General features: G+C 32.6%; 1 protein-coding gene across 2 annotated transcripts; it reads right to left on the bottom strand.

Annotated features, from left to right (window-relative positions):
- Positions 1 to 1,085: 1,085 nt before the first annotated feature.
- On the bottom strand, positions 1,086 to 11,622 carry LOC125074395 (probable chitinase 2). Of its 2 annotated transcripts, none has more exons than XM_047685716.1 (9): positions 11,511 to 11,622; positions 10,391 to 10,555; positions 5,353 to 5,548; positions 4,623 to 4,719; positions 3,473 to 3,688; positions 2,520 to 2,714; positions 2,130 to 2,260; positions 1,763 to 1,935; positions 1,086 to 1,512 (listed from the first exon to the last, which is right to left on the bottom strand). In XM_047685716.1, exons 1-9 carry the CDS (start codon positions 11,578 to 11,580, stop codon positions 1,253 to 1,255), a joined length of 1,503 nt encoding a protein of 500 aa, XP_047541672.1. In that variant the 5' UTR covers positions 11,581 to 11,622; the 3' UTR covers positions 1,086 to 1,252. The 2 variants fall into 2 exon arrangements, with proteins under 2 accessions (XP_047541672.1, XP_047541673.1); XM_047685717.1 differs by having other exon boundaries at positions 1,087 to 1,509.
- Positions 11,623 to 16,822: the final 5,200 nt, after the last annotated feature.

Consider the following 16,822-nt stretch of genomic DNA (forward strand, 5'->3'; position numbering starts at 1 on the left):
AAGTAAAGTAGTTCCTGAGAAAAACAAGTACAAGGCAAATAATAATTCTCATTCAGTTTAGGCCTGATGCTAAATTTATTCAAATCAAATAACTACTGAGTATGCCAAACTATTTCGCGTAATCTACGTTAATGGAAATAATATTAATTTTCGCTTTACATATTTTACTATTATAGATGGAAATTAAATTAATTCACACAATCTTTTGTTTATTTTTTTCAAAATATATTTATCAAAAAGGCTTTTACAAGCACTTTTGAATCGTCATTTAACAAACTATTTAAAGTAAAGCTACCACCGATTCGGAATGTAGATTCTACAGAGAAGAACCGACAAGAAACTCAGTCGTTACTCTTTTTCAAGATATAAAAATACAGTCATGTTAATTAAATCATTATATATATATACGTTATGTCTCCTGCCTGGAAGCCAACAAGCATTAACTCGACGCTTTTTTATCATCTATATAATTTTGTATCGAATAATATGCCTTCTTTACCAATTTATTTCTTACAATTGACTTGAATCTATGAAACGACAAAGTTAAAAATGTCTGCGGAATTTTATTATAGAATGTGTAATGTCACTCGGTCCAATCCAAGTCAAGCATATTTAAGTACATATATTAATTATTATAATAATAGTTCTTCTGTTCCTGGAATTATAAATATACATACAATATACAAAGCGTTAACGATGATCGCCGAACCCGACTGGATATGGACAATGGAGACCTGGAAGCTTTTGCAAACTTTGGGAAGGCCTATTTCCAGTAGTAATTTAAAATTGGTTAAAAAGGAAATAGCTGTAATAACTCTTTGTTAATGGCACAATTAATGAATTATTTTTTTCAAAGCAATTCTTTCTAGATGATGTGTAGATTCCAAAAATACTCCATAGATACAAATTTGTTTAGGCATTTAAAAGATATTGGAAATTAACGTCTTTCAATTAGTGGCAATTATAATTTAAACACGGCTTCACTGTGACAATATTTATTTCGAAATTATTTTACAAAAATAAATCACTCTTATACCGAATACAATAATAAACACCTTTTCAAAAAAATTATGATTCGCAAGTCGTTTTAAATAAAAACATCGAAACAATAACGAAATAAGTACATCAACCATTAAATTAATACACATATATTATTTATGATATAAAAGTTCTAATAAAATTGGCCGATACGAAGAGTTGATGAGATGTTCCTACATGTTTATTAAGTCCTCTTTTTCATCACTTTTTCATCTTAATATTCAGGTTCATTCAAACATACTTCATAGTAAGTTTTATAACACAGCGTCTGCTTGGCACTGAAATCATCTGTATTCCTTTCTTTTATACTAGTTGAAATTAGTTTTATCGCATCAGCTATCTTCTTCTCTTCTAAGGCTACCTCTATCGCGTCATTGATTGTCCTCAAAATTTGATAATTTTTGAAATTATTTTTTGGTAATTTGAGAATTGGTTTACCTTTTAGAGTACCATATATTTTCCCCTCCAAATCTGCTGTAATTAATTAGTATATTATCTGGTGCAGTAATGGGTTTATTTTCTGGTCAATCAGACATTGGTTATTACAGCTAACAGCATCGTATTCACATGGTCCAAAACTAATAGTCGGGCAATGTTATTTAAGACACAAGGGACATTACTAATTAGCAGAATACTAAAATTAATGTTTAATTTCTCAATGGAATTATGGTGTCCGCTTAGAATCAAATTCATCGTCTTTACAACTGGACAAACGCATACTCACCCTGGGTATTTAGGTTCTTGAAAGAATCTTGCCATAATTTGTTGTTTATCCTCTCATTAAATCTCTCGATGAAATCTGTGTAAGTATTGTTCGGATTATCACAGAGACCCCTAAAATCGTCCATGTCCATACTCCAAACCATAAATCCAGCGAGATCGTAGTCCATGGCCAATCTGTAATTCATATAGAAAATAGTACGCTATATACTATGTATATATATGTATATATTCATATCAATAGAATCGCCTGTCGCCAAAATTTGTTAATACCTTCACAGATAATTGATTTATTTTAAATTTTTACTTTCATTTATTCGTTAGCTGAATGTTTTAGGAAAATATAGTTATCTAATAATTTAATATCTTACCGGACTTTATTGGCAATAGATCGAGTGTCATCATAAGAAACAATTCGACGTCCATCACGCAAATACGGCGTTGAAGAAACTTCATCCCAATGATAAACCCACTTGGAATTGTTTTTCAATTCTAGACATACCTGGATAAAAAAAGTATACATCAAAACATAGTTTATCTAAAAATGCTTTCAGTACTTTGGAATGATCATTTAGTCAGGATTATATTAATACTTAGAACTGGCAATGGAGGTCTTTAGACTGAGAACATTGGTGACCTAACGTACTGTGGGCTGGTTGGAATGTCGAAAATTAGAGGGGAAAATATCTAGCAAGAGAGTTTCTGAGGCTGATTGTTGAATGGGTTCCAATCACAGGTGAATTATCTAGATTTTCACTCACCTCATTATATCCGTACATATTTGCTCCTTTAAGATATGGTCCCGCAAAAACTTCAGACTCCGATTGTGTTTTACCAAATTCAACATTTTTTACATCGGGATCTTTCAAAATAAACGTCTTTCCGTGAAGTTGTAAGCCGAGAACTAATTTATCAGGACTTATTCCGTGTGATAACATGTATTTAATTGTGTATTCCTAAAAAAATAATTTATCATATTTAATTTGACCGTACTGAAACGTAGTATTATACCACATACTCTATAACTTTTTACAATATTTTTATTTATTTAAGATCAGTTTAAATCAAATTATGCTTTATTGGAGTAGGTTTTTACAAACACTTTTATTTTTTATTAATACATTTACATTACATTAACAGCCCCTGCTGGGCTAAGGCCTCCTTTCCCTTTGAGGAGATGGTATGCAGCATATTCCACCACGCTGCTCCAATGCGGGTTGGTGGAATTTTTAAATTATAATTTTACAGAATTCGTTTGCATAAAATATAAAGACTACCATACCAGCTACCGTGGAGGAACCGTCAAGAAACGCAATAGTTTATCTTTTCCGACATTTGAAATACAAAGTCAAGCAAAACAATGAAAATACAATAGCCTAAAAGTCGCCCATTGAACCTAAACGCTTTTTTCGTTATCTATATAATGTTCCACATATTTTAAAGTACAAAAACCATCATCCATCATCTTAGGGCTGTCTTATATCTCGGATTTGTTTCGCTTATGTCTAGCCACGCGCTTCAACCAATGGGTTGCAGGTCTTTTTGCCCTAGGAGTTCGACTCGTGGAATTGACTATAGTAAGATTTTTGATGCCTGAAGCTGCTTATAAGTCAATCAATCGTGTTCACGTCTGTTTGCATGTCTTCTTTGTAAGTGGACACAAGAATAATTAACATTAATATTTACGATTTAATTAAATAAAATAACCTCATACCACATTCCTTTCATCCTGCTTACTTATGCCCCTCAATGGGGCCGATGCTCCAACTATTTTGTCCCAGGGTCCATAATAATCGTAACCAATTAGATAAATCAAGTCCAAATAACGATTAAGACTTTCCAAATCATACGCTGCGCTTACAATTTCTTTTAGATTCGCTAACGTTGCGGATAACAAATACCCATACGGTATGAAAGCCTCTTTTAATTCCTGAAATCATAAAAAAACAATGAACCCGTGATGTTTTACTGCATATTATTTTAGCCGCAGTTTAAGCGCTACTGCTCATTATCTAAGTTCGCTTTTCGATGCCTAAATTTGTATCAGAGACCAAGCTAAAGTAAAAACATCCAGTCTATAAAAAAAATTTAAAAGTATTATGGAAGTAAGTAGGTAGAATTTCGATGAAAATCAAAAAGATAACAAAAAAAAACTTCAGAAAATACATGGATGGTTTGGGATTTTTTTTGGCCAACTTGTATTCTCCAAATTCTCCCTCTACAAAACATCCTGTATAATAGAATTTATATTATAATGCAACATTCATATCATCCTGTTTAAGCGTCAATAGCGATGTAAAAAGCTGTAGGTTCGAACCTGAATCCTTGAGCTATCGTCATTCTCACTCCTAGCACAAAATGTAAACTTAATTGAAGGAGTAAAGGAAATGGAATGGAAGAAAAAGGAAGGAACGAATGTTAATAATTCCTTACAAAGCGGCATTGCTACTAGTCTTTAAAAAATAATGCAATTGTTAACAAAATTGGCAAAGGCTCACACCGACAACGAGTCATTAATCTAATAAAAGATTCACAGCTCATGTGTTTGTATTTAAACTGGCTCATATCGTTCAAACCACAGCACAACAATATAAAGTGGAATAAGTGATGAGTGAGTGATGTTAACCAGACGGGCTTCCACAAAGCCCTAACAACAAGTGACTTATGAATTTTTCTATTAATATTCTATTGTTGCCTTGTTATCGACCGCGGCTTAGGGGTTGGTTGTCATGGGCATAAAAATGTTATGTCTCCTTCCATTAATATAGATGATTAAATAATAATCGGCCTTACAACAAATTCAATATGGCGAAATTGTTATTTAATTTACTAGGACACATTTGCATATACGAACTATTAATTACCTTGGTTAAAATGACGAAGTTCTTTTTATCTTCAGGACTGCCCCCTCTCAGAGTAGGATACTTCCACATAACGTTCAGACCATCGAATCCGTATTTTCTAAAAATAAAAAATAAAAACTTTGTGACATAATGAATGAAAAAGAATAATTTGAGGAGTTTACTGATAACAATGCTGATAACAATGCACCAGAAATCATGGAAACTTTTTTGTAGTAATAATACTGCCTTTCAAACTAGAACACAACATTGTATTGCTGTTTGGCGGTTGAATATACGTATGATGAGTTTGGTGAGACTTTAATGCAAGTTTTTCTGCTGCATCGCACAAATCTTAAACTACATAGCCCACTTTCACAAATGTACAATGCTTATGATGAACATCAAAAAAGTGTCGATCTAAATGTTACGTCCATTGCGTCCATGAAAAAGATAGTACTGGGCAGCAAAAATGATGTCTAAGTTGATACATCATTATATTTTTATTACATAGTTTTTTTTTCTACCTTTATTTCCTTTTAATTAACATTTATTTAAATAGTTTTCAAATTAGGTTAAGATGTTGATTGTTTTCTTTTTGTGCATGCTGCGTTTTTCTTTAAGTAATTGTGACACTGACACTAATAATAATAATAACACAAATTACATTTACAATTTTACTTGGTCGTGGGACTTGGTCCAAGTCTCAAGTAACAGCTTCTCGTCTCTTACGCTGCTGCCAAACTGTACTTACTCAAGATATTCCGTGACACTTTTGACGAATTTGGCTCTTTTCCTTTTGTCACTGGCCATCCTAGAGAATTTCACGGAGCCTTCATTCCAACCGCCAAGACTCAAAGTTATTTTTATATGAGGATAATACTTTTTGAAGCTGGTCAGATTTTTATAGGCAGCGTTACCATTATCTCGTTGTACATCAAGCCAAAAGTCTGAAAAAAAATTGTATTAAAATTTCTTATTAGCTGAAGCTAGATAATTAATTAAATAATAATATTGATTTTTCATTTGAAACAGTCTCAATCTATCAGATATCATAAAAGTATTTAAAATCATCGTCCTCCTGCCCTTATCCCAATTTTACTTGGGATCGGCGCAGCATGTCTTCTTCTTCCATACTTCTCTGTCAGACGTCATCTCACAAGTAACATTCTTTCTAACCATATCATCTTTCACACAATCCATCCATCGTTTCTTGGGTCGTCCCCTACCTCTATCCATCCACATCCATTCTCAAAACCTTTCTCACAACATGGTCCTCATTCCTCCGCATAACATACCCATATCAAGACAGCCGGTTTCCAGATAGCTTTTCGGTTACCGGTGCCACTTTCAAACTTCCTCTTATGTACTCATTTCTTACACTATCCATTCGCGAAAAGGATTTAAAATCCACAATATTAAATCAAACTGAAGATATAAGGAGTATTTCGGTAAACTTCATTAATAAAAAACATACATGTATTGTACTGCTCGGTATGTAGCAGTAATTTTTTGGCAATTTTGTAAGCAAGAGTTTGGGCACGGGTTAATTTCCTAACTTATTAAAATGTTTGTATAGTTTTAGCACTTTTTAAGACTGGAAATAGAACCAATCCCGGTAATTACAGGCCTTTTAGTCAGTTTTGTACTTCCACGTTCAAACAAAATATTTGAAAAAAAAATTTTTAATCAACTTCGTCCATTCCGGTACAAATCCTTTTTTATAGCGAGCAATTCCGTTTTGCGAGAGGTTGCTCGGTAAATAATGCGGGATTAGTACTTCTCAAACACATATACGATATTCTGCAATTTGTCTGAAGCATTTGATTGTGTAGAACACTAAATGCTTTTATAGAAGCTCAAATATTACTGTATTGAGTACAGCTCGTGATCCGATTGCTTCATATTTATGTTAAAGATTCTAACAAGTTTTAATTAATGGAATAACATCTTCTGGATCTATGCTAAAAATTGGTGTTCCACATGGATACATTTTAGGTCCTTTTCTATTTCTAATATATATAAATGATCTTCCTTTCTATGTTAAAGTAATTTGTGATATTATATATGTCTTGTTTGCTGATGATACTACAGAGATTTTTAAGGTTGTAAGGAAAAATATATTACGATATAAACAATGCATCATCACTTATACGCGATTGGTTCACAACAAATAATTTAATCTTGAATGCTAAAAAAACAAAACGTGTAGTTTTTACCCTACCGAATGCTAGAAAGCAAAATTATAATATATCATTAAACTGTAACTATCTTGATGTAACCGATGCTACGGTGATTTTAGAAATAACACTAGATTCTAAGCTTCAGTAGTATCCTCATTGGTTGAACAGGTCCTCGGAATACGCAGTTAGAAAATTTAAACCACTAACTCATCTTGAAACCGCTCTTTTAGTATATTTTAGTTATTTTCATATTACTATGTCATATCGAATATTACTTTGGGATAACGGTATATATATTGAACCTGTTTTATTTTATGAAATATATATAACCTTGGACCTACCTAAAGACTCCCTTTGGGATGTTTCAGTTGCGTCAGGATATATTGACAACGCTATGCATATTCACAGTAACATTGATTCATTCGCTTTTATATAATCAGTGATAATCATCGTATGAACCCGAGACGGATGTATATAATGTCAAGTTTCAAACCTTTAATTCCTGTGTTGTATTCGTTTCTATGATAAAATAAAGCAGATATTTTTAACTTTGCCGATTCATAAATGAAAATCATTTAAAAAAAATCATTGAATATGGCATATGATTCAATACAAGATTATATAGATAGTAAAAAAGCGTGGAACTAATACTTGTTGACTTTCAGGGAGGATATATTATATATAATTAACTAACATAATGTATTTCAAATATCGGTAAAGAGTAATTACTCCGTCACTTTTCCGTTTTTCTCCGTAGAATCTACATTCCGCACCGGCGTTAGCTTTACTTTTAATAAAGTTCTTTAAAATGACAATTCAAAAATATTTATAAAAGCCTACTTGTAATAAAGTATATTTCGATTTATTGCGTGCAATAAAGCACGCGGTTTCGCTTGCGTTTTAGGGCTAGGTCGTCAGGTGTGTTAGGCATGAAAAAAGTAACTTATTTCCTTAAAAGTTCAATTATGGTTTGGCCGCCAAAAAGCAACAGACAGACAGACTGACAGAGTAACTTTCGTATTTAGAATATTACTACAGATATTCGTTCATATTAAATAGGTTCTTAATTATTTGGTACAGTAGGATCACCAAACGTCAATACAACTGGCACGCATTATTTCAATAGATGATTAGCCGACAAAACTAAATGGGCCAGGAAAAAAACACAAATTAAATAAATTTACAGTGTATTATCATTGGTTTGTATAATAACAATGTTTATTAGTCAGTGGTATCACGAATATGCCGTATAGATAATAATTAATTGGTCTCGATTATTAAATTTAACATAATTAACTCCAAGCTTATTCCTCGTAGGGAGAGGAGGTCTTAGCCCAGCAATAGGACATTTACAGATGGCTACTTTATTTTTTATTTCAGACTTTTAGCCATAGCCTTTGACTTTCTGATGGTCAATTAGCTAGTATTTCACCGTCCAATGTTCGCCATCAATGACTGAAGGCAAGTGTTTTCTAGTAACTAATAAACACCGTATAAATAATTTACCAACTCTACGTGTCTTTAAAATAAGCAGGCAAGCGAAATTTTATCTTGAACTTTACTAAACATATCGAAAAAAGCGACAAAGTACAATAAAAAAATCACCTAATTTGTCTATATAACATAAATTTACATTAAATACGTTGTATAGATTTAAATTTTTTTTAGGTTTGTTTTCTCCAAATAGACGAAAGGCGATTTAATTTGACGTTCAACCAATTCATTATTAAATAATTGTACCAGAAATATATATGTTACGACGGAGTATTAATAATTTTAGAAGGAATTATTGCGTGTTAATTTACAATGACATTCGCATTGTTTAAATTCAATCTAAATTTCTAATTATTGTAATTTCCATGATAACAATTTATTATCTATGGTTACATACATGTATTTTATGATATACCCTTTATAAGATAGCTTGATCTTTTTGACAGATGTAATTTTTTCTGATCGACATAACTTTGCAATGACGAACAAATTATTTTCTTAACTATTAAACATTTAACATATATTATACGTTAAATGTAAAATACAAAAGTTCCTAAAGATTCAAGCGTTATCCGAAAGTTTTAAGACTTTTTTCATTATATATTATTACTTCAAAGTAAAAAATAGAAACACTGAAAATAAAAGGCGCTTCTACAATGTTATATATACCAGGCAGTAACTGCTACAAATATCGACTACAAAAATCCTTATTAAAGATCATTGTTAAGTTATTGTTACATACGGGGAACCTTTTGTTTGGAGTCTCTTTGGCCTGTAAACTCTTTTTAGAAAAATAAGTTAAAAAAAATAATTAATTATAATTTTAATTACGCATTCCATCGTTCCATCGACTGTTATATATGTTATATTTTCTGTTCCTCATCACTAGCCCGTCTGTCAAAAATATCAAGCTAACTTGAACCGGGTATAGTTGCTGACTTTTGCAATAGAATGATTATTAAAGTTAAGAGCGGGTAGCCCCAAATAGGGTCGACAAAGGTGCTGACAGCGTGACATTACTTATCACCGTCGCACGTGGCAGACACGTCCTAACCTATTGGCTCTAAATCTGGTTTAATCAAGTTGATCATGTTATGTTTAATGAAATTATATTTTTAAATTGAATTTTAGTGTATTGAACTATGAAAACGTGTTCTTATTTCGGACATTCCACCATTATCACGCCCATCATGGGAGACACAAACCATGGTTTATCTAAAGGAACTTCTGACGTTCTGACATGTATATTAATATGAATTAACAGTGTACAATTGTACATATATACATAAAATAAACTAAACAATAAAACTTCAAATAAAAAAAAATACCAATATTTAAATTGTATCAAAGGTTTTTTAAATGTTGTGTCTAGTTTTATGATAAGATCTGGAGTTATTACGTCACGTCGTGTACAGCCCAGCGCATAAATCACACTACGTAATGCCATGCATACTGCTCGCCCTGTCCGCTACTAAGAATATACGCACAAAGTTACGGTCAATTGACCACTAATTATTTAGTCAAGTCGATTCATTTTAATACTTATTAAATTCGAACATTATCTGTGGTCATAAAATGACATTACTATATACATACGCATTTAGTTAAAACGATTTAATAATTGTATATGGTTAGTAGTTAGCGCCATTTCATAGATTCAAGTCATTTGTAAAAATTACATTGGTAAAGAAGGCATATTATTCGATAAAAGATTAAATAGATGATAAAAAAGCGTGGAGTTAATGCTTGTTGACTTCCAGGCAGGAGACATAGCATACGTATTTTATTGTATTTAACTAACATGACTATATTTTTAGATATTGAAAAAAAGAGAAACTACTGAGTTTATTGCCGGTTCTTCTCGGTAGAATCTGTATTCCGAACCGATGGTAGCTTTACTTTAATTAGTTTGTTAAATGACGATTCAAAAGTGCTTGTAAAAGCCTACTTGAATAAAGTTTATTTTGATTTGATTTGATTTGATTTGAGTAGCTAATTTATTTCCTATTTTCTTGCCAATATATGCGCTGCCAATAAACAAAATTACGACCAAATATTAAATTTGACATTATATCTGCCAAGCTTCGAATATATGTTTCACATAATATAACTCACCGAGACTTTTAATAGTGAACGACTCTTCATCCAAACCAGCAAAAGCGTAGACAATGTGAGTGCATAATGTTGGATCTATATCTGATACCGCGAAATTAAAAGGTGGGTCTCTGAATATCGCCCAAGACGCCACGTAGCACACAGCAACTTTGCCATGTTTAGGACCTGAAAAAAGGCGTTCATTATGTAAGACGTAATAGTTGGCACGGATATCTTCTGATACTTTTAGATAACTCTCCTTTCAGGGACTTCTTCGTGACTAATTTTCGCAGGAGTATAATGGTAAATGGTGGTGATAAATTCTTATCCTCTTAGTAATTAACAACATAGACTGGGAGTCTTTCGACTTTAATTTGTCGTCTCTGAACACTATCAGTTTCTCGGATTCGCTTATTATAAACTAATACATCGGGTAGCCGTTGATTAGGAAACAAACGCGAATAATTTTGCATTGGTTAGGTTTGCATATGGTAAGTTTTGTTCGAATACGAATTTCCACCAGCGTCCTTTGTGGTCATTTCATTTCGATTGTTTTCAAATAAAATCCTAGTTGTTATACATTTTTGGAGAGCTGATAAAACGGTTATGTTTTAAAATAATCTGCAGGACAAGTTTCATAACGTTTTTTTTTTGTTTTTAAGGCAATTTTGTGGAAAAAATTTCAAAAAAATATTGAAAAAATAACTTTTTCCGTCTCGCATTTTTAAATTTGAACCGATAATTATTGTTTTAATATTGACAAATAACCAGTGTTTATTCGGTTTTATAAATCAGAAGAAAAAAATACATTTTAATTGATACTTTTTTTTTAAATAAATTTTTGAAGTTGTATTTTTGACTTATTTTGAAAAAATCTAAAAAACGTGATAACTCAAAAATGGTTCACTTTTGCATCATGCATACAGGGGTTAAAATAATCACAAATAATCACCCCTATCACCTCCTAACGGGAATACGTCGAATTACCAATAACCCTGTATATAAAAAACTTTTTTTATAAAATGAATACTTAAATTGACACAATCAGTAAATAAAATCGTTTTTTTTTTAATTATCAATAACACAATTAAAGATTGTTAACTAAATAATAGTAATAATAAAAAGATTAAAATCATCTCACCCTCAAAGTTAGTACCATCCACAATCAAAAATACAAACACGCTTAAAAATAAAATTGTTCCGTACAACATTTTACTAATAAACTAGACCTAACTACAGGTCCTAACCACGAATGTAACTTTAATAACTAAACGAACTTCAAGGAAGGTAAATTGGGCTGAATATTACAACATACCTAAATATTTGATAGTGGTTACAACATATACAGTTTGATAGTGTAAATACATAATCATTATATAGTATAAAACAAAGTCGCTTTACGCTGTCTGTCTATATCTAGGGACTCCTACGTATGTATGCTTAGATCTTTAAAACTACGCAACGGATTTTGATGCGGTTTTTTAATAGATATAGTCATTCAAGAGAAAAATTTAAACGAAAATACAAGAACTATATAGTAGAGAAACACTGATAATTTTAGAGGTTTCTGATGTGTTGTATATACACACATTTTTTGCGTTTAAATTGCAAACGCCGATAGATAGATCAAAATAATCCTAAGAGGTAAATATTACCTATTAGGGATAACCCACAATAACCATTTTTTATCCTTTACTTTTAACGAGAAACGATGGCTTACTTACGAAGCAAAATATAAATCCTATTAAGTACGTTATATACATGCATTTAATATAGATCAATATGGTCCTTTACGGCATGTAATTTAAATAAATATTTTCGAAGATATTACAGATTTAAAATGCAGGGTCATAGCGGCTTGTATTATTTAATGACAAAGGCTGTGAACGTAGTGTAGACAAAAGTGTAAAGACATTCCGTAGTATATTTAGTATCAGCGTTGCATCCGTGCGATGCCGGGGCGGGTCGCTAGTATATACAGGGTTATTGGTAATGTTGGTAATTGTATTATGCAAAAGTGAACCATTTTAGAGTTAATACGTTTTTTAGCTTTTATCAAAATAAGTCAAAAATGCAAATTCAAAAATGTATTTAAAAACAAAAAGTATTAATTTAAATCTCATTTATTCTTCTGATTTATAAAAACGATTGAACACTGGTTATTTATCAATATTGAAACAATATTTATCGGTCCAAATTTACAAATGCGAGACAGAAAACAAAATCAAAAAAATAATAATGAAAAAGCCTAAAATTTAATTCATAGTTATTTAAAATATTTATATTTATTTTCCCTAACAAAGTAATGTCGTATAGAAATACTTTTTTTATCAATGCTACATTGTAATTAACAGGTTATATTAACGATATATTTAACGTTCGGATATCCTTATTATATCCTAACATAAACAAATAACTTATAACGTAAAACATTACCAACGATTATCGCCGTAGTTTTTTTATTTGTACTTAAAAAAAAAAAATTAACTCACACTGGCATTCGTATCTCATTCAACGTAAAATAAAAGTAATTGTAGCCACGATTCATAAGTTACATCTCTGCAGGGCCGGATTTTGGGTACGGCAACCGGGGTAAATGCCCTGATTGCCGTCTGGAGCCTGTGCCTGGGCCTGGAATCTCTGTTGTGAAGGCCCCTCCAAGTCCGAGTTAACAATTAAAATTTTATATTTGTTTAGATGTCTAGATAAAGTCAAATTATAATAATAGTACTATTTTTTTTTTTTATTTCCTGGTACAAAGCAAAGAGTTAACATATTATAAACAAAACTGACTGACAGAAATGAAAATATACAAATTATTTTTTTAATTAACAATTGGCAGTCTCCTTCTGTTGATCCAGGGCCTGCACTCTTTTGTGCGCCCATGGCATTGGCGAAACAATCTCTGCTCTATTGGAACAAATAAAAGCGATAAACAAACCTATGTAGAAATCAATGGTAGAAAAAACTCATCCAAAAATAGTGAAAAGGTTTTATAAATAATTTATTCCAATCCAATAACTGAACACTATTTTACAGATTAAAGAGAATCAAATTAATGTAAAGAAAATACTACTCTTCACCGTGGCTATTTTTTGTTTTACTAGTTGTCAACACTACACTACTCAACTCAAACTCAAACTCCTTTATTCAATATAGAAGCATTACACTTACTTATTGATAGTCAAATAAAACACTACCAACGGTTCGGAAAAGGAAACAACCTGACCTGAGAAGAACCGGCGAAAGAAACTCTGCGGGTCTTTTTTTTTTGGTCAATATAATTAAATGCACATATTGAATATGAATAGAAATATCTACTGTACTGATCACACTACTTACTGAATTAATTAACCCTCCATGCTCTCGAAATACTTATTTTACTGACTTTTTTTTTCCCGAGTGAAGTAGCAATACTGGCCTTTACAGCGTTCGGACGAGTACTAGACTGAGCCTTGAAGTTTAAGCCCTTTCAGGCTCGGGGTTGACGTTCGTCCTGAGGGTGTCTCCTATGAGATCGCACCTCGCCTCAGAACGCAGTCGGTAGGGTGAGCACTTCTGTTCGTAGCACTGTTTGAATCGGCTGACATCACGGCCGCCTCCGTGACGTCACTAATCTGGGTCCTCGTTTCCGCCGGCGGAAACGCTGTGAGTGTAAGTGAAGCTATCATCTTCGTCGTTCAGGACGTGCATAGGCCGTCTCAGTCTGTTCGGTAGATTACTCCTCATACACACCTCACACACACCTCTGAGGGAGGTGTATTGACAAGTTCGTGCTATCCAACGGATTGCTATGTTGCTCTCTCAAAATACGCCGTGGAAAGTATTTTGAGGTGTTTCGCGATCGAATCGATGTCGTAGTCTTTGTGTTGGTCGACATTAGGGACGTACCACAGCGAGTCCGTAGTAATCGATTTTGAATAATTTGCAATTTATTAATTTGAGACGCTCTGATGTGGGCAAAGACAGGGCTCGCATTTGTCATGATGGGACGAATGCAGGCTTTGTATAATGTCTTACTTCTAAGGGACATTTTACATCGCCCGCATAACATCACAAATTCACTGACAAGGATACAATATTAACATGCTAATCATTTGTACAAAACGTCAGCGCGATTTAAAAGACTAGTAATGCCATCTATACTTTTTTATGAAAACTAAATTAACTGTCATAAATCACACGCATTTGTTATTACTATTCGACAGACAACAACCATCCGTCAGCAGTTCCTTACGTTTTCAATCAAACAATTCAGTGTAATTTGATTGACTCAATGATCGACACGTCCACATCATAAAAACTAAACCGAAAAATATCTTAAAACAGTTTTTATTACGGAGTAGATTAACTTTAATAAAAATTGTTCCATTAAGAGTTATGATAGGCAATTAGGTTTTTAGATACGATTTTTAATGAATAAATATAAAATAGCCGACAACGCATCGTTGAATACCTTAATGTTTTAAATAGGCAGGCACGAATTTAATGTTTCCTTGCTTTTTTAACATGAGATTTAAATATAATCTTAAAAAAACCTTTGATTAATTTCATGTAACTTGATTAAGGATTATATGTATGTATAAAACAAAGGCGCTTCCCGCTTGCTGCAAGTCAGCAAGCTGGAAACTGCTTGTTGACTTCCAGGCAGGATATTACATACATATATAATTGTATTTAACTAACATGACTGCATTTTTAGATGTTGAAAAAGAGTAACCACTGAGTTTCTTCGCGGTTCGTCTCGGTAGAATCTACATTTCGAGCCGGAGGTAGCTTTACTTAATATAGTTTGTTAAATAAAGTTTCAAAAGTGATTTCTATTTTATAGATGACTTTTTGGTCCTGCGAAGTTACTCGCGCGAAATTTATTAAACAAACTCCCAGCCCCCGTTTTACTTTAGTGGTGGAGTTTCGGAAAATCCGTTCGCAGCGGATGTCTACACCCTATAAAGAACCTACAAGCCAAATTCAAGTTTGTAGGTGTTATAGTTTCCGAGATTTCATGATTAATCAGTGAGTGGTATTTGTTTATTTATATATTATATAGATAAAAAATGTGGAGTTAGAATTCCTCTATATCCATGCAGAATAAATTTTATGAAACACATTTATATAATAGTAAATCAGATATATTTAAGTATGTACTTACATATTAAAATTACCTTTTTTTATAAAATCGTTAACCTGACGGGTAGTGTAGGGTAGTAAACTTGAAGGTAAGTGGTCATCACTGCAATACATTGGCACTTATTAAACTATTATTTACGTCGCCACTAACGATGAAAACTAAGATGTTTTATCACTGTGCCTGTCCAACTGGCTCACTATCACCAAGCAGCTTTCAGAAAAGAATAACTACGAAGTTTATTTTAGGTACTTCTTGGTAGAATCTACATTCCGAACGCTAGTAACTTTTAATTTTTATTTAATCTTGTAAAACGACCATTCAAAAACGCTCGTAGGATAACAACAAACATAACATATTTTAAATTTTGATATTTAACGGTCTCAACAAGCAGCATGAGATGCATTTCTATTTCACTATCAAAAAAAAAAAATTGGGTTGAAGTTGAACGTCTAAAAACTCCACCGGGCTCGGAGCAGAGCATAGCATGGAGTGGAGGAGTGTTGCAGAAGACGCAACCTTTATAACAATGCCACAGTCTCTCCGATGGCAATTAGAGTATTCTTAGCTTTTTGGTTGGCCGACGAGCATATGGGCTACCTGATGGTAAGTCACCACCGCCCATAAACAAAGGCACTGTAAGAAATTTTAACCATCCCTTACATCACCAATGCTCCACCAACCTTGGGAACTAAGATGTTATGTTCCTTGTGCCTGTGATTAAACTGGCTCACTCATCCTTCTAACTGGAACACAAAAATACAAAGTACTGTTATTTGGCGGTAGAATATCTGATGAGTGGGTGGTACCTACCCAGACGGGCTTGCACAAAGTCCTACCACAAAGTGAGTTAGAATCCCCAAAAGGTCACTACATACTAACTTGGTGGTACAGCTTTGTACACGCCCGATTGGGTAGGTGGTACCACGTGCCCTCATCAGATATTTTACCATTAAACAGCTCATCTGCCTACCTTTACCATAAAAAATATATACTTTAAACAACATATATCATTGGTTAAAAAAGTAATTAACATACCGGATATATAATATTAAACTTGAGAAAAGGGTAACTCCCGGTCGCCGGTTTTTCTCACTACATTTTATATATGTATATGTTCGACTTCTGTATAATATGTTTAAGTGTTTATAAGATGTTCGGAATAATTAAAGAAAATATTCAACAATTAAATTACTACAGTAACTTTGAATCGTTATTTTTCAATAAAAAAATGTTGCCGACGGCTCTTATTGAAAATTAAATCGAAAGGATCCTCAACGAATCATAGTTACTACTTAACATATATCTAATTAGGTATTATTCAT

This window comes from Vanessa atalanta, chromosome 27 (genome assembly GCF_905147765.1).
Source record: "Vanessa atalanta chromosome 27, ilVanAtal1.2, whole genome shotgun sequence".
NCBI classification, from domain to species: Eukaryota; Metazoa; Arthropoda; class Insecta; order Lepidoptera; family Nymphalidae; genus Vanessa; species Vanessa atalanta.

Coding starts and splice junctions, on each gene's coding strand:
- LOC125074395 (XM_047685716.1), bottom strand. CDS start 11,580: ATGTTGTACGGAACAATTTTATTTTTAAGCGTGTTTGTATTTTTGATT. Junction 10,556..11,510: donor GGATGGTACTAACTTTGAGG/GTGAGATGATTT, acceptor GCCTTTTTTCAG/GTCCTAAACATGGCAAAGTT. Junction 4,720..5,352: donor AGTGTCACGGAATATCTTGA/GTAAGTACAGTT, acceptor TTTTATTTTTAG/AAAATACGGATTCGATGGTC.